Source organism: Dermochelys coriacea, chromosome 1 (assembly GCF_009764565.3).
Source record: "Dermochelys coriacea isolate rDerCor1 chromosome 1, rDerCor1.pri.v4, whole genome shotgun sequence".
Lineage (NCBI taxonomy): Eukaryota > Metazoa > Chordata > Testudines > Dermochelyidae > Dermochelys > Dermochelys coriacea.
Genome location: NC_050068.2, coordinates 205483410 through 205506467, shown reverse-complemented (window position 1 = coordinate 205506467; position 23058 = coordinate 205483410). Strand labels below are relative to the sequence as shown.

The window sequence follows — 23058 nt, the reverse complement described above, 5'->3', positions numbered from 1 at the left end:
CGGCCCAAGCGACAATACTGGGACAAACGGTGTCCCAGCCGTGCATCGGTCGGGACGCGGGAGAAAGAACTAAAAATTGGGACAGTCCCGATTTTATCAGGACATCGGGTCACCCTGCCTGCAGTTGCCTTGATGTGGGCAAACCCGGGCATAACGTCGCTGGGTCTTAGTGTGGGTGTGTGCCCCCGTGGAGTCATTTGCAGGATGAAGGCCTAAGTCAGGGGTAGTCAATTATTTTCTGTCAGGGTCCAAATTTCTTGGTCAAGGTATAGTCAAGGTCCAGACTCCAGAGACAGTAGTAATAATAACAGGTTTCAGAGTAGCAGCCGTGTTAGTCTGTATTCGCAAAAAGAAAAGGAGTACTTGTGGCACCTTAGAGACTAACAAATTTATTAGAGCATAAGCTTTCATGAGCTACAGCTCACTTCATCGGATGCATGTAGTAATAATAGGATTTCAGGGTCTGTTCAGAAGCATCTGGTGATCTGGATTTGGCCCACTGTCTGCTGATTGACTACCCCAGCCTTGGTTTCTATCATTTTCACCTCTGGAAACCCACTGAGGAAAATGGAATTACACAGATATTGTTTCAGAGTAGCAGCCGTGTTAGTCTGTATTCGCAAAAAGAAAAGGAGTACCCGTGGCACCTTAGAGACTAACAAATTTATTAGAGCATAAGCTTTCGTGAGCTACAGTTCACTTCATCGGATGCATTGGTGATCTTCCTAAAAACACCATCCTAGCCACTATGGATGTAGAAGCCCTCTACACCAACATTCCACACAAAGATGGGCTACAAGCCGTCAGGAACAGTATCCCCGATACTGTCACAGCTAACCTGGTGGCTGAACTTTGTGACTTTGTCCTGACCCATAACTATTTCACATTTGGTGACAATGTATACCTTCAAATCAGCGGCACTGCGATGGGTACCCGCATGGCCCCACAGTATGCCAACATTTTTATGGCTGACTTAGAACAACGCTTCCTCAGCTCTCGTCCCCTAATGCCCCTACTCTACTTGCGCTACATTGATGACATCTTCATCATCTGGACCCATGGAAAAGAAGCTCTTGAGGAATTCCACCATGATTTCAACAATTTCCATCCCACCATCAACCTCAGCCTGGACCAGTCCACACAAGAGATCCACTTCCTGGACACTACGGTGCTAATAAGCGATGGTCACATAAACACCACCCTATATCGGAAACCTACTGACCGCTATTCCTACCTACATGCCTCTAGCTTTCATCCAGATCATACCACTCGATCCATTGTTTACAGCCAAGCGCTACGATATAACCGCATTTGCTCCAACCCCTCAGACAGAGACAAACACCTACAAGATCTCTATCATGCATTCCTACAACTACAATACCCACCTGCTGAAGTGAAGAAACAGATTGACAGAGCCAGAAGAGTACCCAGAAGTCACCTACTACAGGACAGGCCCAACAAAGAAAACAACAGAACGCCACTAGCCATCACCTTCAGCCCCCAACTAAAACCTCTCCAACGCATCATCAAGGATCTACAACCTATCCTGAAGGACGAGCCATCACTCTCACAGATCTTGGGAGACAGACCAGTCCTTGCTTACAGACAGCCCCCCAATCTGAAGCAAATACTCACCAGCAACCACACACCACACAACAGAACCACTAACCCAGGAACCTATCCTTGCAACAAAGCCCGTTGCCAACTCTGTCCACATATCTATTCAGGGGATACCATCATAGGGCCTAATCACATCAGCCACACAATCAGAGGCTCGTTCACCTGCGCATCTACCAATATGATATATGCCATCATGTGCCAGCAATGCCCCTCTGCCATGTACATTGGCCAAACTGGACAGTCTCTACGTAAAAGAATAAATGGACACAAATGAGACGTCAAGAATTATAACATTCAAAAACCAGTTGGAGAACACTTCAATCTCTCTGGTCACTCGATCACAGACCTAAGAGTGGCTATACTTCAACAAAAAAGCTTCAAAAACAGACTCCAACGAGAGACAGCTGAATTGGAATTAATTTGCAAACTGGATACAATTAACTTAGGCTTGAATAGAGACTGGGAATGGATGAGTCATTACACAAAGTAAAACTATTTCCCCATGTTATTTCTCCCTCCCACCCCACCCCCCACTGTTCCTCTGATATTCTTGTTAACTGCTGGAATTAGCCTACCTTGCTTGTCACCATGAAAGGTTTTCCTCCTTTCCCCCCCCCCCCCCGCTGCTGGTGATGGCTTATCTTAAGTGATCATTCTCTTTACAGTGTGTATGATAAACCCATTGTTTCATGTTCTCTGTGTGTGTGTATATAAATCTCTCCTCTGTTTTTTCCATCAAATGCATCCGATGAAGTGAGCTGTAGCTCATGAAAGCTTATGCTCTAATAAATTTGTTAGTCTCTAAGGTGCCACAAGTACTCCTTTTCTTTTTGCGAATACAGACTAACACGGCTGCTACTCTGAAACCTCTCTAAAACTGTGTGCAACACAAAGGTCAGCTGTAGGCATCAGGATGCTGAAGATGCTGTGTCTAGGGGCATGTAAGTTGTAAATCTGGCCCTGAGGTGGACCTATGATGATGCTATGTTGCTCAAGACTGTAAAAAAATTTCACTCTCTGAGCACAGTAGTATGGTCAGGGGCAGGCAAACTTTTTGGCCTGAGGGCCCTATCGGGTTTCTGAAATTGTATGGAGGACCTCCCCAAACAGCCAGGCATGGCCTGGCTCCTGCCCTCATCCAACCCTCCTCCTTCTCACCTCCTGACGGCCCCCCCCGGGACTGCTGCCCCATCCAACCTTCTCGTTCCCTGATGGCCCCCCCCCGGGACTCCTGCCTCATTGACACACGTCCCTCCCCGCTCTCGGTCCCTTGACCACCCCCGGACTGCCCACCCCTAACTGTGCCCCGCTGCCCCATCCAACCCCCTCTTCTTTCTGACTGCCCCCCTGAGGCCCCTGCCCCATCCAACCACCCCTTTTCTCTGATTGTCCCTGGACCCCTTGCCCCTGACTGCCCCCCCAGGACCCCTGCCCCATCCACCTCCCTGTCCCCTGACCACTCCCTGCCGCCCCATCCAACCCCTCCTCTCCTTCCTGACTTCCCCCCCTGGGACCCCTTCTCCCATTCAACCCCTGCTCCCTGCCCTCTGACCACCCCGACCCCTATCCACGCCCCTGACCACCACCCCCAACTCCCCTGCCCTCTATACAACCCCCCTCCTGCTCCCTGTCCCCTTACTGCACTGCCTGGAGCAACGGTGGCTGGCAATGTGGCTGCACCAGGACAGGCAGCCGTGCTGCACAGCATAGAGCACTGGGTCAGGCCGAGCTCTGCAGCCTGGCTGTCCAGAGCATTGCACTGTGCTGGGGAAGGGGGACAGCGTTCCAGGCCAGGAGCTCAGGGGCCGAGCAGGACGGTCCCGCGGGCTATAGTTTGCCCACCTCTGAGTTAGGTTGACCTAACTCCTAATGAAGACATGGCTAGGTTGATGGAAAGCTGCTTTCTATATTACCCACATTGACAAGAAAACCCCTTCGGTTGATGTAGGGAGCATCTATGCTATAGTACTGCAGCTATGCTGCTGTAGTGTAGATATACCCTGAGAGACAACAGGACCCCAGGATGCGATTATTTCAGATCAGAAACACATTTTAAATAATTGCACAGGTTTATAAGATTTTGGGCTTTTTCCAACAGAAGAAATATATTGGTGCTGCAGTAAAGCATCAGAAACTCGTGGTGATATCACAGATCTTATGATTAAATATAGTGATGTCTCATAAATGATCATTATGAGGTAATGTGGTGATGTTCATTCACATCCTCTCCTCCCCCAGTTGCGTTTGGGACAGCAAAAATATCCTTGTTGTGTACTTTACATTTTGTCTGTCAATAACTCCAGGGAAGTGTTGAGCTTCAGTACCTTTTGTTGATAGAAATTCTAGACATATTTGGCATTTCTTAATCAGAGTGGGATGAAGATACTGAATGTGACAGAATTATTCCTGGCTGCTTGATACCAGCATTTCCAGGATGGCCCCACAAAATTGGAGGCAGATGGCAACCTTGCATGGTTTCTTTTAGGAACAGGTGAAGGTTTGTTGTGATCATAGTAGCATTGCAGAGGCTGGCAAACTATACTTCATGCCTTCTCTGGCATTGGCTCATTGGCTTTGGTTACTGATAAAATGGTGAAAGTTTGGGTTTTTACTTTTCTTTGAAAAACAAGAATTATCAGTCATGACTTCTGTCTGGTTTACCTACTTTAAAGTAAGATTTGAAATTTTGGCAGGTGCTTAAATAACTAGTTATATTTCTCATGAAATATCAGATAGGTGACATTTTCCTCCCTCTTCCTGGAGAGACTACTCCTAAGGATAAGGAATATATATATATATATATATATAATATAAAAATAAGATGCCTCTCAGCCTTTAACACTAATCAAGTAGAAACTTATCTGTACTGAAAATTACCCATTTGAAAATCATTCATCAGATGATAAGAAAAGGGATCATTGCTATCAGAACATTAAGCTAATTTGACCAAAATGGATGTTTTGAAACATGAATTCTGATACACAGTGTGGTTGAAGCTCTTTGCCACAAAAGCCCTTTTTCAAAGAAAAGTAAAAACCCAGAATACAAAACATTCACCATTTTATCAGTAACCAAATCTAACCAAAGCCAATGAGCCAGTGTATTTCTTCTGTTGGAAAAAGCCCCAAATCTTATAAACCTGTGCAATTTAAAGTGTGTTTCTGATCTGAAAAGTGTGTACTTTAGGCTGAAAATTTTTGGAAAATTTTAGTCAAAATGGTTCAGATGTTTCTGAGAAGAAGGCTAGTGGAGGGAGGGACACATTGTTTTGCCCATATTAAATTCTGGTGACCTTTTCTTTGAACAGTGCTGGTGCCCCATGCTTTTGGAGCAGGGACTTGAAATTTGGCAAGGAAGAGGGGGCCTTTGTGTCAGGGATGTGCCTTTTACATCCTTGTGAAAATCAGATTGAATTTGGACAAGTTATAAGCCTTGGGGGGGGGGGGGGGAGGGAAATCACAATTCACACATGCTCAGTACAAACTTGCTAGAGCTTTGCAACTAAAAACTCTGAAAATTCCATCCATGCTGAGCATGCTTCAGCCAGGGGCTGAGCAGGACTTTCCCTGGAATTGCTGCTGTGTACTTGGGCCAGGACAGTCCAGATCTAGGTACTGGAACTGAGAGCAGGGGGTCTCTTCTTTGCTCTCAGTGTCCCCTTGTTGGCACCTAGGAAGCAAGGAGGAGTAAGATGCCTGATTTGAGTGGGGAAGGATGAAGAGCTGAACTGCCTGTCTGTCTTTAGAAGAGTAGATTGGGACAAGAAGTCAAGGGGACTGAAGGCTGGCTGCAGAGGAGACTGGGAGTTGTGGAGGAAAATGGAGATTGTCTTGTAATGCATCTTCACAAGGGGGCTGAATTAAGGTTGCCTGGGCAACCTTAATTTGAGGACTTCTTAACTTTTATGTGCTTGAGTTTGCAGTCTTAATGTTCTTTTACCATTGGGTCATTCTGTATCTATTACACACACAAACAAACAATAGTTTAGATAACTAGGGACTGATTAAATTTCTTTTCTTTTTTGGCATAGTATGCACCCGGTCTCAAGATCAAGAGTCTGTGTTTGCGATTGTGGGAGAAGAGTTTACTTTTTCACCAAAATTTATTGGTAAAATACAAGAAGTTACCTGGATGAAGGGAAGAAATAAAGTGGCTGAATGGGATTACAGTGATGGGCTTCCTACATATTTTTCTAGCTTAGCAGGGAGAGAACAGCTTGACACATCTGGCAATTTGACCATCAAAAAGTTAAATCTTGATGATACTGCAGAGTATGAGGCACAGGTTCTGGCTGATGACAATGACCAGCTCCAGTTTACAAAATTTGTACTCGAAGTATTGGGTAAGTAGTGGATAAGCAGTAAAAACAATTTGCAGCTGTTGTCTCCTTAAAAAGTGAAAAGAAGTTAACTATCACAATGCAAAGGAAAGATCAGAAGAATAGTAAGAAACCAATATAGCTCCAGCAGGAGCTCTTTAATGAGCTGAAAAATCCAAAAAAGAATCCTACAAGAAAAGGAAACTTTGACAAACTGCTAAGGAGGAGTACTAAAGAATAGTATAAACATGTAGGGACAAAGTTAGAAAGGATAAGACAAAATGAATTATACTTAACAAGGGGCAATAAGAGGTTCTTGAAATACACTTTCGTTCATCTTTCTCTTGCTCCTAATGTAGGTCCTTTTACTCCTGGGGGAATTCTGCACCAAAAAAAAAAAAAAAAAATAAATTCTTCATATTTTAATTGTCCAAATAACAAAATATAGTCACGCCAGTTTCAACTGTGTTGTTAATTTTATTTCCGCAAGTATGTTTGTAACAATACAGACAAAAAAAAAAAGTGTTTTGACAAATAGGTTCCTTCCTAGGCATATTAATACAGAACTGAGTAATAATACATTTAAACTACAATACATAAACTTATTTCCCTCATCCCTCAGAAGCAGTGCAAGGCCAGGTGTGACAGAGGAGTTGAGGGAAGTGATTCATAGATACTAAGATCAGAAGGGACCATTCTGATCATCTAGTCCGACCTCCTGCACAACGCAGGCCACAGAATCTCACCCACCCACTCTTACGAAAAACCTATGTCTGAGCTATTGAAGTCCTCAAATCGTGGTTTAATTGTTGGGAAGGAGTCTGGGTATGAACTTGGAGGGTCATTGGGTGAGAGTTTGAGAAGTATGGAACATGGGTTTTTTGGGGGGAGGGGGAAATTTGTTAGGGAGCCTCTCCCGTACAGACCTGGCTGACCCCTAACCACTCTCATTCAGTGAGACATATCTGCCTCCTGTCCCCATGTGTTCTTGCACCTTCCTGTTCCCATGTTTCCCTGCACCCAGCCACCCTCCTCCCCATGTGGCCCTGCACCCCTTTCATGTCCCCATGTGGCCCTGTTGCCCCCACTTGCCCTTCTGAACCCCAGTCTGTGACCCTTCAGTAACCCCCTATGCCCCACACTGTCTGTCCCCTCCATCCCATTCCCCCTGACCTGGCCCCATGGGCAGGGCGCTTGAGGAATGCAGCATTTTCTCTTCATTATCCACATCTGGGGCTGCTCCTGCTCGGGAGTGGCTGCTCTCTGCTCTGGCACTGTTGGTTGCGATCCAGTGCTCCGAGGCTTTGCAGGACTGAACCCAGAGTTCTGTGGCAAAACACCCCAGCTTTATACTTGGAAATTTCCACTTTAGTCTCTGGATTTTGCAGTGTTATTCTGTAATCGTTAGTCCTTAAATGGTGTTAATCTTGGGGTTTTCCGCTGTTATCATTTGATGGTTATTGTTGGGCTTCCCATTGTTATCTCCTATTTGTTGTCTCGCCTTCGGGGGTGCCTGCCTCACCTCTGAGGTAGTCAGTGGTGCTAACATGTTTAGCGTCAGATACAGTGGATGTTTTCTGATTGTCTCCTGGTGTTTTCAAGTCTCACTTTTTCTTGACCATCTGGACATTTGTGATGGCTTTCACACTCATCCTTAACCATGCACACATCCTTTACTCACAAACAATTTTACAGAGACTTTCAGACAGGATAACATTTTGGAAAGGATTATATGGTTACTAAAGGGATTACAAAAGAACCTTACACAACTTAGTTTGCAGTCCATACAAGTAGTAAGACCTTATAGCAAATACTGTAATGAAATCTTATCCTGAAACAAAAGGTGACCATAATCAGCCATAAGGACTATTCTGGTCTATTCTGAGGGGAAATGCCAGAGAAACTCACCAGAGTGGCATTAAAAAAGAAGAACTACACGAAAATGAGGAAGCTAGTTAAAAGGAAATTAAAAGGAAAAGTCACAAGGCGAGAAAATGCCTGCAAACTGCATGAAGACTATTAAAAAACACCCTTAGAGAGATTCAAACTAAATGTTTACCCCAAATAAAAAAAAATTGTAAGAGGACCAAAAAATGCCACTATGGTTAAACAGTAAAAGAGGTAGTTAGAGGCAAAAAGGTATTCTTTAAGAATTGGAAGTCAAATCCTAGTGAGGAAAATAGAAAGTATTAATAAACTCTGGAAAGTCAAATGTAAAAGAATAAGGCAGGTGTAGAAAGAATTAAGAGCACCTAGCTAAAGAGACAAACTAAGAGCAAAAAATTTAAGTACCTCAGAAGCAGGAAGCCTGCCAAATAGTCAGTGGAGCCACTGGAGGATTGAGGTGCTAAAGGAGCATTCAAGGAAGACAAGGACGCTGCAGAGAAGCTAAATGAATTCTTTGCCTCAGTAGTCACTGCGGAGGATGAGAGAGAGATTCCTACATGAGCCATTCTTTTAAGGTGTCACATCTGAGGAACTGTTCCAGATTGAGGTTTCAATAGAGGTGGTTTTGGAACAAATTGATAAATTAAACTATAGTAAGTTACCAGAACCAGATGGTGTTCACCTGTCATAGAATGCATCACTTACCACCGGACTGGCACTTCCTCCAGGTTTCTCTGGAGATTAGTTTGAGATCGACACCCCTGTCCGTTGTCCTGCACCCCGTCACTCCTTCTCCGCAGTCCTCCTGCAAGCCCCTTGCAACGTCAGGAACTGCAGCCTCCTCTTCGTGGCTCGGCCCTCCGGCTGTGTCACTATCCGTGTTTCCCCCCTTCCAGGGGAGGTTTAACTCCTCAGTAGTCTAGCTACTTCTCCAGTGGCAACTGCAGTCACTTATCCTGCCACTTCCCCAGTGGCAAGTGGGGGGCACCCAGACCCAACCACTACTCCAGATGCCAGTCCAGATGCCAGTCGATCACAGCCTCCTGCTATGCTCCTTTGACTTTGCTATTGCTGAAATAGCTTGAGCCATTTCCCTGCAGCCATAGCACCCTCCTCAGTTGCAGCAGCCGATCTGGAGTTCATTCTCTTCTCCCCAGGTTCCTGCCTGCATTACTCTGGTTCAAGGTGCTACAGGGTTGCAGCCTACTCCAGGCACAGTCTTCCCTCCTTAAGCTCTAGGCAGCTACTGATTCCACTCTGCCCTGAAGCTCTTCTTATATGGGGCTGCTGGGCCCTGATTGGCCGCTCCTCATAGCCCCTCTCCTATTAGCTGCTTTTCACGCAGCCTCGCTACATCTCTATTAACCCCTTCCTGCCCAGTGTAGGGCAGACGCCCATCACATCACCCAAGAGTTCTGAAGGAATTCAAATATGAAATTAGAGAACTACTAACTGTAGTATAGATTCATAGATACTAAGGTCAGAAGGGACCATTCTGATCATCTAGTCCGACCTCCTGCACAGCGCAGGCCACAGAATCTCACCCACCCACTCCTACGAAAAACTTCACCTATGTCTGAGCTATTGAAGTCCTCAAATCATGGTTTAAAGACTTTAAGGAGCAGAGAAGCCTCCCTCAAGTCATCCATGCCCCATGCTACAGAGGAAGGCGAAAAACCTCCAGGGCCTCTCCAATCTGCCCTGGAGGAAAATTCCTTCCCGAACCCAAATATGGCGATCAGCTAAACCCTGAGCATATGGGCAAGATTCACCAGCCAGATACTACAGAAAATTTTTTCCTGGGTAACTCAGATCCCATCCATCTAATATCCCATCTCAGGGGATTAGTCCTATTTACCCTGAATATTTAAAGATCAATTACTTACCAAAATCCCATTATCCCATCATACCATCTCCTCCGTAAACTTATTGACTAGAATCTTAAAACCAGATAGATCTTTTGCCCCCACTGCTTCCCTTGGAAGGCTATTCACTCCTCTGATGGTTAGAAACCTTCGTCTAATTTCAAGTTTAAACTTCCTGGTGGCCAGTTTATACCCATTTGTTCTTGTGTCCACATTGGTGCTGATCTTAAATAATTCCTCTCCCTCTCCTGTATTTATCCCTATGATATATTTATAGAGAGCAATCATATCTCCCCTCAACCTTCTTTTAGTTAAGCTAAACAAGCCAAGCTCCTTAAGTCTCCTTTCATGAGACAAGTTTTCCATTCCTCGGATCATCCTAGTAGCCCTTTTCTGTACCTGCTCCAGTTTGAATTCATCCTTTTTAAACATGGGAGACCAGAACTGTACACGGTATTCTAGGTGAGGTCTCACCAGTGCCTTGTATAATGGTACTAAAACCTCCTTATCCCTACTGGAAATGCCTCTCCTGATGCATCCCAAAACCGCATTAGCTTTTTTCACAGCCATATCACATTGGCAGCTCATAGTCATCCTATGATCAACCAATACTCCAAGGTCCTTCTCCTCTTCCGTTACTTCTAATTGATGCGTCCCCATCTTATAACTAAAATTCTTGTTATTAATCCTTAAATGCATAACCTTGCACTTCTCACTATTAAATTTCATCCTATTACTATTCTTCCAGTTTACAAGGTCATCCAGATCCTCCTGTATAATATCCCGATCCTTCTCTGAATTGGCAATACCTCCCAGCTTTGTATCATCTGCAGACTTTATTAGTACACTCCCACTTTTTGTGCCAAGGTCAGTAATAAAAAGATTAAATAAGATTGGTCTCAAAACCGATCCCTGAGGAACTCCACTGGTAACCTCCCTCCCACCTGACAGTTCGCCTTTCAGTAGGACCCGTTGTAGTCTCCCCTTTAACCAATTCCTTATCCACCTTTTGATGTTCATATAGATCCCCATCTTCTCCAATTTAAGTAATAATTCCCCATGTGGCACGGTATCAAATGCCTTACTGAAATCTAGGTAAATTAGATCCACTGCATTTCCTTTATCTAAAAAATCTGTTACTTTTTCAAAAAAGGAGATTAGGTTGGTTTGGCACGATCTGCCTTTTGTAAAACCATGTTGTATTTTGTCCCACTTACCATTGACTTCAATGTCCTTAACTAATTTCTCCTTCAAAATTTTTTCCAGGACCTTGCATACTACAGATGTCAAACTAACTGGTCTGTAGTTACCTGGATCACTTTTTTTTCCCTTTCTTAAAAATAGGAACTATATTAGCAATTCTCCAATCATTCGGTACAAGTCCTGAGTTTACAGATTCATTAAAAATTCTTGCTAATGGGCTTGCAATTTCAGGTGCCAATTCCTTTAATATTCTTGGATGAGATTATCTGGGCCCCCCGATTTAGTCCCATTAAGCTGTTTCAGTTTCGCTTCTACCTCAGATATGGTAATATCTACCTCCATATCCTCATGATCACTTGAGCCAAGATTGTCCCCTACAACCATTTCTTCTATGAGGTCCTCGCTACTCACCAAAATTAAATCTAAAATGGCATCCCCTCTAGTCGGTTCAGCAACTACTTGATGAAGGAATCCATCAGCTATCGCATCTAGGAAAATCTGAGCCCTATTATTATTACTAGCCCTGGTCCTCCAGTCTATATCTGAGAAGTTAAAGTCTGCCATGATCACACAGTTTCCATTAGTATTTATTTTATTAAAAACATTAAAAAGGGCTCTATCCATACCCAAATTAGATCCCGGAGGTCTATAGCACACCCCAAGCACTGTCGTAGGAGAGGCTTTACTAGTTATCTTCCCCAATGTAATTTTTGCCCAGACGGACTCTGTCTTATCCATTGCATCGCTTCTTATTTCTTTACATTCTACCTCATCATTGATATACAATGCTACTCCACCACCTTTACCTTTGTTTCTGTCTTTCCTAAACAGCACATACCTTTCAATACCTGTAGTCCAGTCATGACTACTATTCCACCATGTTTCTGTTATCCCTATAATATCTGGTTTCACTTCCTGCACCAGTAGTTCTAGTTCCTCCATTTTGTTACCTAGGCTCCTCGCATTGGTGTACAAACATCTTAATTTTTGCTGTTTGGCCTCGCTCACATTTTGTACCCTAGTAGGCACAGTCATTCTACAGCCAGTATAACCTATTAAACTAGTATCCACACCACCCTCGCTCCTTATATACATTCTCCTAACCACAGCTGTATCCTTTCTTACTTTGTCTTCTTCCCTCTCAATGCTAAAATCTGGTGTGGAGATTACCTGGACATCTCCCCCAAATTCCTAGTTTAAAGCTCTCTTTATCAGTTCTGCCAGCCTTGATCCTAGAAGTCTATTTCCTTCCCTACTCAGATGAAGTCCATCCCGAGAGAACTGTCCTTTGTCTGTGAATGCCTCCCATTGGCCATACATCCCAAAGCCCTCCTTATAGCACCACTGCCTAAGCCATCTGTTGACAGTCATAATCTTGTCACACCTTTGTTGCCCTTCTCTAGGAACAGGAAGGATCTCACTAAAGATCACCTGAGCCTCAATTTCCTTAAGTGTCTTCCCCAGCCTAGCATAGTCTCCCTTAATACTTTCCAGCGAGAATCTAGCCGTATCATTTGTTCCCACATGAAGGATAATTAGGGGATTCTTTCCCGCTCCCTTTAGGATCCTTTTCAACCTCAGGTCTACACCCCGTATTTTAGCACCCGGAAGACAGCACACCCTTCTATTCTCTGGATCAGCTCTAGTTACAGGCCTGTCTATTCTTCTCAATATAGAGTCCCCTATCACATAGATCTGCCTTTTCCTGGTGACAGTGCTATTCTCCAGTCTTTCCCCTGTTCCCTCTGGCTGCAAGTCCTTTCCATTCCTATTTTCCCTTATAATCCTCTTCAACCCATCCTGTATCCTCCTGGGGCTCATATTTGGTGTAGTCTCCCTTGACTCTTCTGTTTTTCCTATAGGACTAGCCTCTCCTCTTCTTCCTTACCCTTCCACCTTCAACAAATACCTGCTGAGCCCCTTCTTCATTTTCCAACTCTGCAAACCTGTTCCTAAGCTCTGTTTCTCCTTCACTAGCCCATCTTTTCCTCTGCCTGGTCCTTTTAGTCACATGCTTCCACTGACTACTTTCCTCACCCAGTCTCCCCTCAAAATTCCCCAGCCCTGCTTCCATCTGTAAGTCGGAGCTTTTCCCTTCAGATACCTCATATCTTTGCTCCATCACCTGCTCAAACCCCTTCCTAAACTCAACCAGACTTTCCACCTGCATCTCCAAACTTCGGATCTTTTCCTCCCTCAGCTCTATCAGACGGCATTTCATGCAGAAAAAACTCTTACCAGGTCCCCCCTCCAGGATTATGTACATACCACAGCTTCCACATCCAGTCATCCTCAATGTGTCTTCCACTACAGGAGTCACTCCCACAGCTGCCTCCGTATCTGTCATCGCCTTCCCACCTAAATCCTGTTAATCTGGGAAACACAAGTCACACCAAAAAGACCACCGCGACCACCCCCCCTCCCCATCAAAAGCAAACCCCAAACAAGCACCACAGTACAAACTCCCCTGTTTACAGCTCTGTTTGCTAGCTCCTGTGCCACTGCCTGACTGGCTGGCTACCTTTATAGGACCTCTAGTCAGAAGCCCCACCCTCTAATCAGGGTTCAGCTTCTCTCCCAGCACAAAGCCCCTACAAGCCTCTACACCTACACACACACACAAATACTAAAAATACAAAACCAAGTTCAAATACCTTCTCTTCCAACAGAACTCCCACTCAAACTCCCCTGTTTACAGCTCTGTTTGCTAGCTCCTGTGCCGCTGCAGCTGTCTGAATATAGTATGTAACCTATTGCTTAAATCATTCTGTGTACCAGATGACTAGAGGGAACCTAATGTAATGCTTAGTTTTAAAAAAGGCTCCAGAGGTAATCGTGGCAATTACAGGCCAGTAAGCTTAGCTTCAGAACCAGACATATTGGTTGAAACTATAGTAAAGAACAAAATTATCAGTCACACAAATGAACACGATATGTTGGGGAAGAGTCAACGCGGCTTTTCTAAAGGGAAATCATGCCTCACCAACCTATTGGAATTCTCTGAGGGTGGTAACAAGCTGATGGACAAGAATGATCCAGTCAATATAGTGTACTTGGATTTTCAGAAAGCCTTTGAGAAGGTCCCTCACCTTTTAAGCAAACTAAGCTGTCATGGGATAAGAGAAAAGGTTCTCTCATGAAGGTCCGCACTTCTGCAAAGACGTGGACAAATTGGAGGGAGTCGACAGGATAGCAACAAAAATTATAAAAGATTTAGAAAACCTGACCTATGAAGAAAGATTAAAACGACTGTATGCTTAGTTTTGAGAAAAGACTGAGGGGAGCCCTGATAAGTCATCAAATATGTTAAGGGCTGTTATGAAGAGGATGGTGTTCAATTGTTTTCCATGTCTGCTCAAGATGGGACAAGAAGCAATGGGCTTAATCTGCAGCAAGGGAGATTTAGGTTAGATATTAGGAAAAACTTTCTAATTATAAGGGTGGATAAGATTTGGAATAGGTTTCAAGGGAGGTTGTGGAATCCCCATCACTGGAGATTTTACAGAACAGGTTGGGCCAATGCCTGTCAGAGATAAGTCTAGGTTTACTTGGTCCTGCCTCAGAGCTGGAAACTGGACTTGATGATTTCTTGAAGTCCCTTCCAGCCCTATATTTCTGTGATTCGATAAGAAATAGAGGGGCAACAATATTATTGGTTTGTCAAGCGAAAGAGAATCGCTCAAATATCTGAAGAAGGGAGGGGGTGCTAATCAAAGTAGCAGACTGGGAGTCAGAACTCAAGAGATTCAATTTCCAGCTTTGCCATTAACTCACTGTGCCATCTCGACAAATCACGGAGGCCCAAGTTTCTAAAAAAAGCCTCTCATTTTATGTGCCTTAATTTTTGGGTGCCTATTTCTAGACTCCTTGGGTCTGACTTTTAGAGGTCCTGAGGAACCACAGCTCCCATTGACTTCATCAGGAGCTGGAAGTGCTCAGCACTGCTGAAAATCAAACCCAAGGAGTCTAGAAATGGACACTGGAAAATGGAGACAAACAAATTCAAGGCCTCTTTTGGAAATTTAACCTTTAAGCTCTCTGTTCATCAGTTTTCGCCTGTGTAAAAAGGAGTTTAACACCTACCTCAGAGAGTGGTTTTGAGAATTAATGTTTGTATATCTCCATGAAGATGAAGGATCCACACAAAATATTATTGTTCATAGCGTAAGGAGGTTTAAGACCAACAGGGACCATTAGATCATCTAGTCGGACCTCCTTATTTCACAGGCCAGAGAATTTCACCCAATTACCCCTCTATTGAACCCAATAACTTGTGTTTGACTTAAGCATAGCTCCCCGAAAGGCATCCAGTCTTGATCTGAAGATATCAAAGACACACGGTCCACCACTCCCCTTGGTAATTTGTTCCTAAATTAGTCATCCAGTGCCTTGTAATATGACAACAGAAGTTTGAAAAGCTTAAAAATGGAGAAGAAAAAAATTAAAAATCAAGAAAACTTATCAGTAGCAAAAACACTTTAAGAATCCAAACTCATGGAAAAGGTGAAAGTGTCACGGTTATCTCCAGCAGATTCATGTCTTTATGTTGTAATGAAGTATAGTGTTGGATCTAGGGAACAAAATTCACTTTGAAGAAAACAAGCTCCTCACTTTTTGTTCGTTATTTAGCTGAACTAACTGCCGTGCAACTAACTAGGCTAAGCATGGGCCATATACAAGGCATAGCATTTTCTGAACAAAAACTAATATTTCACTGGTATTTGTCATACAGTTAAGTAAGATTAAGGACCAACCAAAAAGCAGCCCTCATGAACCCTGCTGGCCTATGCAGCCATAGCGGTTGCTTCTGATTCAGAGGGAGAGGTACTCCTGTGTTAACATAGGGGATGACATAAGAAGATTCAGGGTATGTCTACACTACCCGTCTAGTCTAGATGCGATAAATCAATCCCCGAATGCTCTCCCATCGACTCCTGTACTCCAGCGCCACGAGAGGTGCAGACAGAGTGGACGGGGGAGCAGCAGCAGTCGACTCACCGTGGTAGAGACACCACGGTAAGTCAATCTAAGTACATCGACTTCAGCTACTTTAGTCACATAGCTGAAGTTGTGTAACTTAGATCTATCCCCCCCAGTGTAGACCAGGGCTCAGTGGGACAAATTCAGAGGCTATGTGGTGTAAGATATAGAGTGTAACTGAGCCTGGGGGAGTCTAAAGTAGTTTGCCTTGCAGACTCGGGCTGGAAAACAGAAATGCAGCAGGAAAAACAACTAACAGGAGGGTGTCAGAAAGTGTATGTAAATGTAACCCCTCTCCCTCACTACACACTTTAACTTATGTCATGTCCACTCCTCCCACAAGCTTGTAAATTACATACTCCCTTTTAGCCCTTCATTCACCCATTTCTTGGTGTGTAACTTGTACCACTTTCTACAGCATCTCTGAATTTGACCTTTACATTTCTCATTTTCCCATCTGTTTCTTATCTATAGCTCTGTCATAATTTTTGTTGTAAAAAATAATCTGTTTCAAGTTGCTGGCTGCTGGGCCCAGAAAAGTTACTTATGACCTTTATATCAGGTGTGTCAAGTTTCATAATCAGGCAGTCTTGACTGAGACACCCTGTCACTGGTGCTGGGGAAAGGTGTGACCAAAAGTGAAAGCACTTCCTCTTGTGTTCAGCTTGCCAAGAAATCTGTTTCTGTAATAGCTGATTTCTCACTTGCTCCATTTGTGCAGTCTGCAGCTAGGACATCCTCACAACAGCAACTGGCAGTGTTTTGAGCACCACTGGTCATAAAGTGCTCCACCCTGCTTTCTTTATGGTAGCTGTCTGGAAAGTGATGGAACTGCCATTGGTTGTTTTTTGTTTGTTTGTTTATTTATTTTTTGTTTGTTTTTTTTAAAGTCCTGAATGATTTTGGCTCTGACTATATTCAAGATCACCTCCTTGAGGCATCTATCACATACACAACCTGATTTTTTCAGTGCCACTGTTGTGACTTAGATTGGTGGTGATCACACCTTTGCTGTTGTAGTGAATCCTTATGCTGTGGACAAGAGACAAACTGAACCAGTTTGTATCTCAGATACACAGGTGAAAATCTGTAGCTACTAAGTAGAAGTTACTGGAATTGCTCTGAATTTACAGTGATGTGACAGATAGAAATTGGCCTGATTTAATAAATCATACACACATGCACCTGAAGAGCTTGGTTCATCAAGTCTGCTTGAACTAAAGAAAAGCTTTTCTAGATGCTAGTAGCAGTCGATCCCTTATTCTTTTTGTGGACCCAGTCACCAGAGGGTGGCAGAACAGCACCCACATACTTTTGTACCTGCCGTTTTCAGCTACATGCTTAAAATGGTGGGTGCCACATTTTGTGTTTTGTTCTGATGGTGCTATTCCAGGATTTAAAAAAAAATGCTTATAAAAATAGTATTCGAGCATTAGCACCCCAAAACTGCAGAGTCAGCAGAGGCGCTTTCTCCTTATTTGTTAGTAAAATACTTAGCATGCTTTGGGCTTGGAGGCCCATATCCTACAAGTTCCGTGTAGGTGGTTCTCTGTAGCTTTGCAAAGCTCATTGACTTTAGTGTCTGCTATGCAGATGCAGGGGTCCACCTTCAAGGATCAACCTACAGAATTGAGGCCAGTAGAGGTAATAATTTACAATAATAGTAATTTCTATTGTAAGATGTCTTGGACTGATACAGTATACCATTACTATAGAATGTTGTCATACCTTTTCGTAAGGGAAAGCAGCACCATAGGGCAGAGAAGCAGAGTCTCACCATAGGCTTTAAAGAGTGGAGGGTTGATCCATCAAGGCCTCCCTACAAAAGAATTCCTATGGAAATAATTGAGAATGCTGCACAGTACAGGAGACTGCACTTTCCACAGAATGGAAACACTCGTAGGATTGGTCCTATTGTGAAGTAAAAAATAGTGACATCTGCACTTGAACCTGCTTCCTTGAAAGCTTTTGTCCTGTTAAAAGAGCTGGGCCCCCAATATAGTCTAAACACTTAAGTTTGTTGTGTGTGTTACAGAACTGTAAGTGTTGTTATTGCTGCTTGGCAACTGAACTAAATATCCCCTATGCAGCTGGACTGTGTTTTAAACTTTACACCCACAAACAGCTAGAAAAAAGCACTCTTGAAATGCAAAACAATGTGAAGTCAAACTAATGTAGTTTTTTTTTTTTTCATCTAGATCCTCCTCCACCATCGGTATTAAATTGCAGTGTCACTAATGGTCTGATTAGAATATCGTGTGTGATAAAATTCTCAAAGGAAGTGCACTACAGTTGGTATCGGGACGACATAAAAATTATGCATGCTAATAATTCTGTTCTCGAACTTAAAGAAAATGTAGACCCTTCAGAGAAAGTTTTCTGCGTCAGAGAAGTCTCCAAAACAAAAATCAACAACTCAATCTCTCTGAGTGCATGCTTCTGGGAGAGTAAGTATGTGCGTAAAAAGGTCTATGTAACAGTGAGAGGGGACCGGGGACCGAGCTGGGAAATGAGTTGTTCATTCAGACTGCAGGGTTCCTCTTGATGTCTCAGGAAATTATGCATAGAGTATAAAAGGGAACAAAATGCAAAAGTCACTATAGCAGAGTCTGTATGGTGTTAAAAGTGACTTTAGAGCTGGCGAAAGGTGCTAGATTGATAGTTATCCCATTGCACAGAACATACAATGCAGGAATAGCAGTAGTGTAAGCTGTCAGCTGCTACTTGGAATGAACTATTAAGGGAGAAGAGTGAGTTCAGTCTCCGTGGACAGAGTAAACCTTGGCCTCTCTGCTGAACCTGTCAATAAGGGGGTTTATCAATGTCAATTATGATGGTGGAACCTGTCCTGTTAAAATTGGACTGAGTCTATCAAATCATTTCACATAACCTGCCAAGGAGTCATCAGAGGCTAATGATTTTAATCACTACTGACCTGATCTGGATTTGCAGTGGTGTTTTAGAAAATTGGGGACAGAAATACTTTTTCTCATTGTTGCATTGGCAAATTCTGTGTTTTAATTAACTTGTGAAACTCAGGGCCACAGAATGTCACATGGGGTTTATCTACACTACAGAGGCACAGGTATGGTGCTGCTGCTATGCTGTTGTAGTGCAGACACATGCTGCAGCAATGGAAAGAGTTGCTGTCAGCTGCTGTAGTAAACCCATCCCCTCCAGAGGTGGTTGCTCGGTCAATGGGAGAATTCTTCTATTGGCCTAGCGGTGTCTACACTGGGGCTAAGGTCAGCTTAACTACGTCTCTCAGGGGTGTTGACTAGGCCTGAGGCCAGGTTTAGACATTTATAGGAATAAAAAGAATATCTATAGTTCTATTGCATAGAATAAAACAGGTATATAGAACATAACCACTCCTGCTTTAGGGACATAAGCCAATTACTAACTGACAGGAGTTAGGAAGAAACTTCCGCTCCGGGCAGGTTATTCTATGGCTGTCCAGCATGTTGGTTTTTGCCGCTTCCTCTGAAGCATCAGGAACAAGCTATTGGTAAAGACAGCTGGCTGGACAATGTACTGTGATCTGGCATGGCAATTCCTACATTAGAAAGTAACAAAAGTTTATATTTTTTAAAGATATGAAGTTATTAAAATATCTTAAGCATAATATAACATACCATCATTGGGCCAAAGTCATCCCTGATGTAATTCCACTGGAGCTAGTGGGGGTGACACCGGTGACTGAATTTGGCCCAATAAAGTTTTCAAATCATTCCTTTTTTTAAAAAGTTTTACGTTTGTATGTGCCTTTTAAACATACTTTCTCTATAGACTTTTGACTCGAATGAGGTTGTTTACAGCACATTGAAATGTCTTTTATTAGCAATTTATTCTTTTTTTTTTCTTTAAGGTCCCAAAAGTCTTTCAAGAGGTAGAAATGGTTTAATAGCAATTTTTGTTATTATTATTATTCTCCTTCTATTCATGGGAGCACTCTTCTTTCTATGGAAAAGAGGTATGTAGCACTTCATTTGTTTGCATATGCTGTGTGATTTTGCTGCATGGCAAGTTTCAGTAGGATGAACATATGCTTACATGCATTAAAGTGCATTTTAGTTATGTAATCAATAAGCCCAGTTTATATCATCTCTATAGGGCTGGAGGACTTGAGAACAAATTTACTTTAAATTCCTTAGGACTAGATTCTGGGCTCTGTACGCATCCCACAACAGGCATATCCTGACAGAGTGGTGTGTGAGTAGGTGCAGTTCTTCTGGAGCTGCTGCTTTACCAGAATCTGTGGCCACTCTGTGTCCTGTATGCATGGGTGTCTGGGGAGTCAGCCTGTAGATCAGATGTGGGCAAACTACGGCCTGCGGGACCATCCTGCCCAGCCCCTCAGCTCCCAGCCAGGGAGGCTAGCCCCCAGCTCCTCCCCCGCTATCCCCCCTCCCCTGCTGCCACCCGGGCAGTGGGACTGTGAGCTCCTGCTGCTCTGAGCGGCATGGTAAGAGGGTGGCGCATGTGTGCGTGGCAGTGGGGGGGTTGGGTAGGGAGTCTTGGGGGCAGTCAGGGGACAGGGAGCGGTTGGATGGGATGGAGGTTCTGTGGCGGTCGGAGGTTGGGGAACAGGGTGGGGGTTGGATAAGGCGTGGGAGTCCTGGGGGGCCAGTTGGGGGGTGAATAGGGGCTGGGGGGCAGTCATGGGATAGGAAGGAGGGAGGGTTGAATAGGAGGTGCGATCTGGGGGAGGTCAGGGGACAAGGAGCAGGGGGGGTTGGATGGGTCGGGAGTTCTGAGGGGGGCAGTCAGGGGGTGGGAATTGGGAGGGGGCAGATAGGGGGCGGGGGCCAGGCTGTTTGGGAGGCACAGCCTTCCCTACCCAGACCTCCATACAGTTTTTCACCCCGATGTGGCCCTCGGGCTAAAAAGTTTGCCCACCCCTGCTGTAGATCCAGATAGTTGTTATGCCTCTGACCTCCATCGTCCCTACAGGTGTTTGTGAATGGAACCTGACATGCAGGGGGTTGAACGCCCCCTTTTGGTAGAGGCTCCCCGAGTCCTGTGCAGAGAGACTGTACTGGTTTTGCTGCCAGTTAAAATATTACATGTCTGTAGCAGGAAGGGCAGGACTTGGCCATTAGCAACATCCCCTTCCCTCCCCCTTTCTGTGACCTACTTTTCAGTTAATACTATGGGCTGAATACTGGCTTGGAAAAGAAATGCCTAACCCCCCACCGCGCCCCTCAGAAGCAAGCACAGACATAGCGCCGATCCTAGAGGTGCTCTGTCTATAGAGCGCTCATTGACTTCAGTGGGACTTCATGCAGAGGAGCTCCAGTGCTGAGCTCGTTGGCTGCAAAAGCAGCACAGTCCGCCGTTCTCATTCTGCCTGACAACAGCCTCAACAGGGACACTCTCCATGCAGCTTACTCCTAGGAGGAATCAAATGATGAGTGTGTGTTTGGAGCAGGAGCTCTAGGTATGGATCTACAAATATGGAGATATTTATTGCTTACGGACCGTATGCTCTTTCTTGGTCACTGCCCATTTTGGGCCCTTTCTCAGAACGAAAGTGGAAGCTCCATGGAGATGTCTCTACTTTGCTAAGTGGAGCCAGAATTAAGGCAGTTATCATTTGCTCTGCTGCTTCCGGTCAATTATATTTTGTCTGGTGTGCACTTATTGAGCCAGAATTTATCCTACTGTATGTGTCTGTCTCATTTACAGCCTATTCTCTGCACCCCCCACCATTAGATTGTGAGCTCTTTGGTGCAGGGACTGTCTTGTTGTTTTGTGTTTGTGTAATACCGAGAACAATGGCGTCCTGCTCCATGACTAGGGCTTCTAGGCATTACAGTAATGCGAAGAATAATAACAAATAACGCATCAGCTTTCTTTCTTTCTTTCTTTCTTTCTGTTTTCCCCTTAAGGTTTGCTTTCCAACATTCTCTATCAGATACGCACAAAGCACTCAGGTAAACATTACACTAACCTTATGGGCTCATTATACACTGTGTGCAGCTCTTCATAATTGAGGCGTCACAACAGTGTTCTTGCTGGGAATGGAATGTGTTGACGCACTGTTGGGGGTTTGTTTATGGGCCCTTGGGCTCTTGTGTTGCTGTTATGAAGAGCATGGAGAGTGACGGTAAGAGATTCTGGAGACATAGACTTATAGTTCAAGAACTTTTATTTCCCCTGTTGAGCCCATCAAAGGGTTTCATCTTGGGAGGACAGGACACTGGCTCGCAGGAACCCTACTCTTTGGTTGATGCTATTTAATGTGTGATCTGTGACTGATAAATGCCCTTCACAAACCCTGGCTGGATGATTCATCTGGTTCTTTGCTAGCTCAGTTCCCCAGACAGGCGTTCAGTACCTGCTAGGAATGAACAGGTGTCGCTGTTTTGTTTGTATCGGGTTTCAAGTTGGGAGGGGTCACTGGTGGGTGTGGGCCTACCTGACTTGAAGGAAAAAGAGAGTTGTTTTGGGGTAAAACATGAGAGGAGGGTTAATTTGGGAATAGGTGTGATGTACAGGGTTCCTCATTGGACTTCTGAACTTTTTCGTGAACTAAGAGAGTTCTTGTCTGCTCTGGCCTTGGAATTGCCCAGGCTGCTTTTGCATTTGAAAAGCAGTGGGCTGGGATTATAATTGAATGTTGAGATACAAAAGCCATTCTAATGCTTCTGTAGTAGCTAGATGGATCCCCCTTGTGCCACCCTGTATGTGTAAGCGGGGCCATTGTCTGATGTATCGCATGGTTTGTACCTCACCACAGTCACAATTTGGTAATTCTTTGATTTTTCCATTTGTGGAGGAGATACCCACACCTTCTGGGTGTTTTCTGAATGTGGTTGGGTGCAGTCCACTGCCTCAGGGAAAGGCAGAACTCCAGGACTTTGTTAGTTGGATCTTCAATCAGGTTTTTTTTTTTTTTTTTTTTTTTTTTTTGAGATGTCACAAGCAGCTCGTGATTCAAGCTAGCAAGAACTTGTGTTCTTTCCATTGGTCTGTAGTGTTGATGCATGGATCCAGAAGGGCTTCTTGGAGTTGAGTCAGGAGAGTGGCCGTGAATTGAGGTCTTGGTGTATCAGCAGGTCTGGAGTGGCCTGGGTCTTGTATTCCCAAACAACCGCAGCGTCTTGTGTGATGTCGGCTGCTGCAGTACCCACCATACTGAAAGCCACGGTATTGGCATTGATTTGAGAGAGCCACTAACAA

At 44.2% G+C, this 23058-nt stretch overlaps 1 protein-coding gene across 3 annotated transcripts in view; it reads left to right on the top strand.

Moving 5' to 3' along the window:
- Positions 1-23058, top strand: part of CD58 (CD58 molecule) — a 65838-nt gene that overhangs the window by 852 nt on the left and 41928 nt on the right. For 2 of the 3 annotated variants that reach the window (XM_038384400.2, XM_043512462.1), the window contains exons 2-5: positions 5651-5962; positions 18072-18320; positions 19742-19846; positions 21765-21809. In XM_038384400.2, the coding sequence (XP_038240328.1) occupies positions 5651-5962; positions 18072-18320; positions 19742-19846; positions 21765-21809 (711 nt within the window). The remainder of the gene's footprint in view (positions 1-5650; positions 5963-18071; positions 18321-19741; positions 19847-21764; positions 21810-23058) is intronic. The other variant, XM_038384431.2, reaches the window with a different exon arrangement.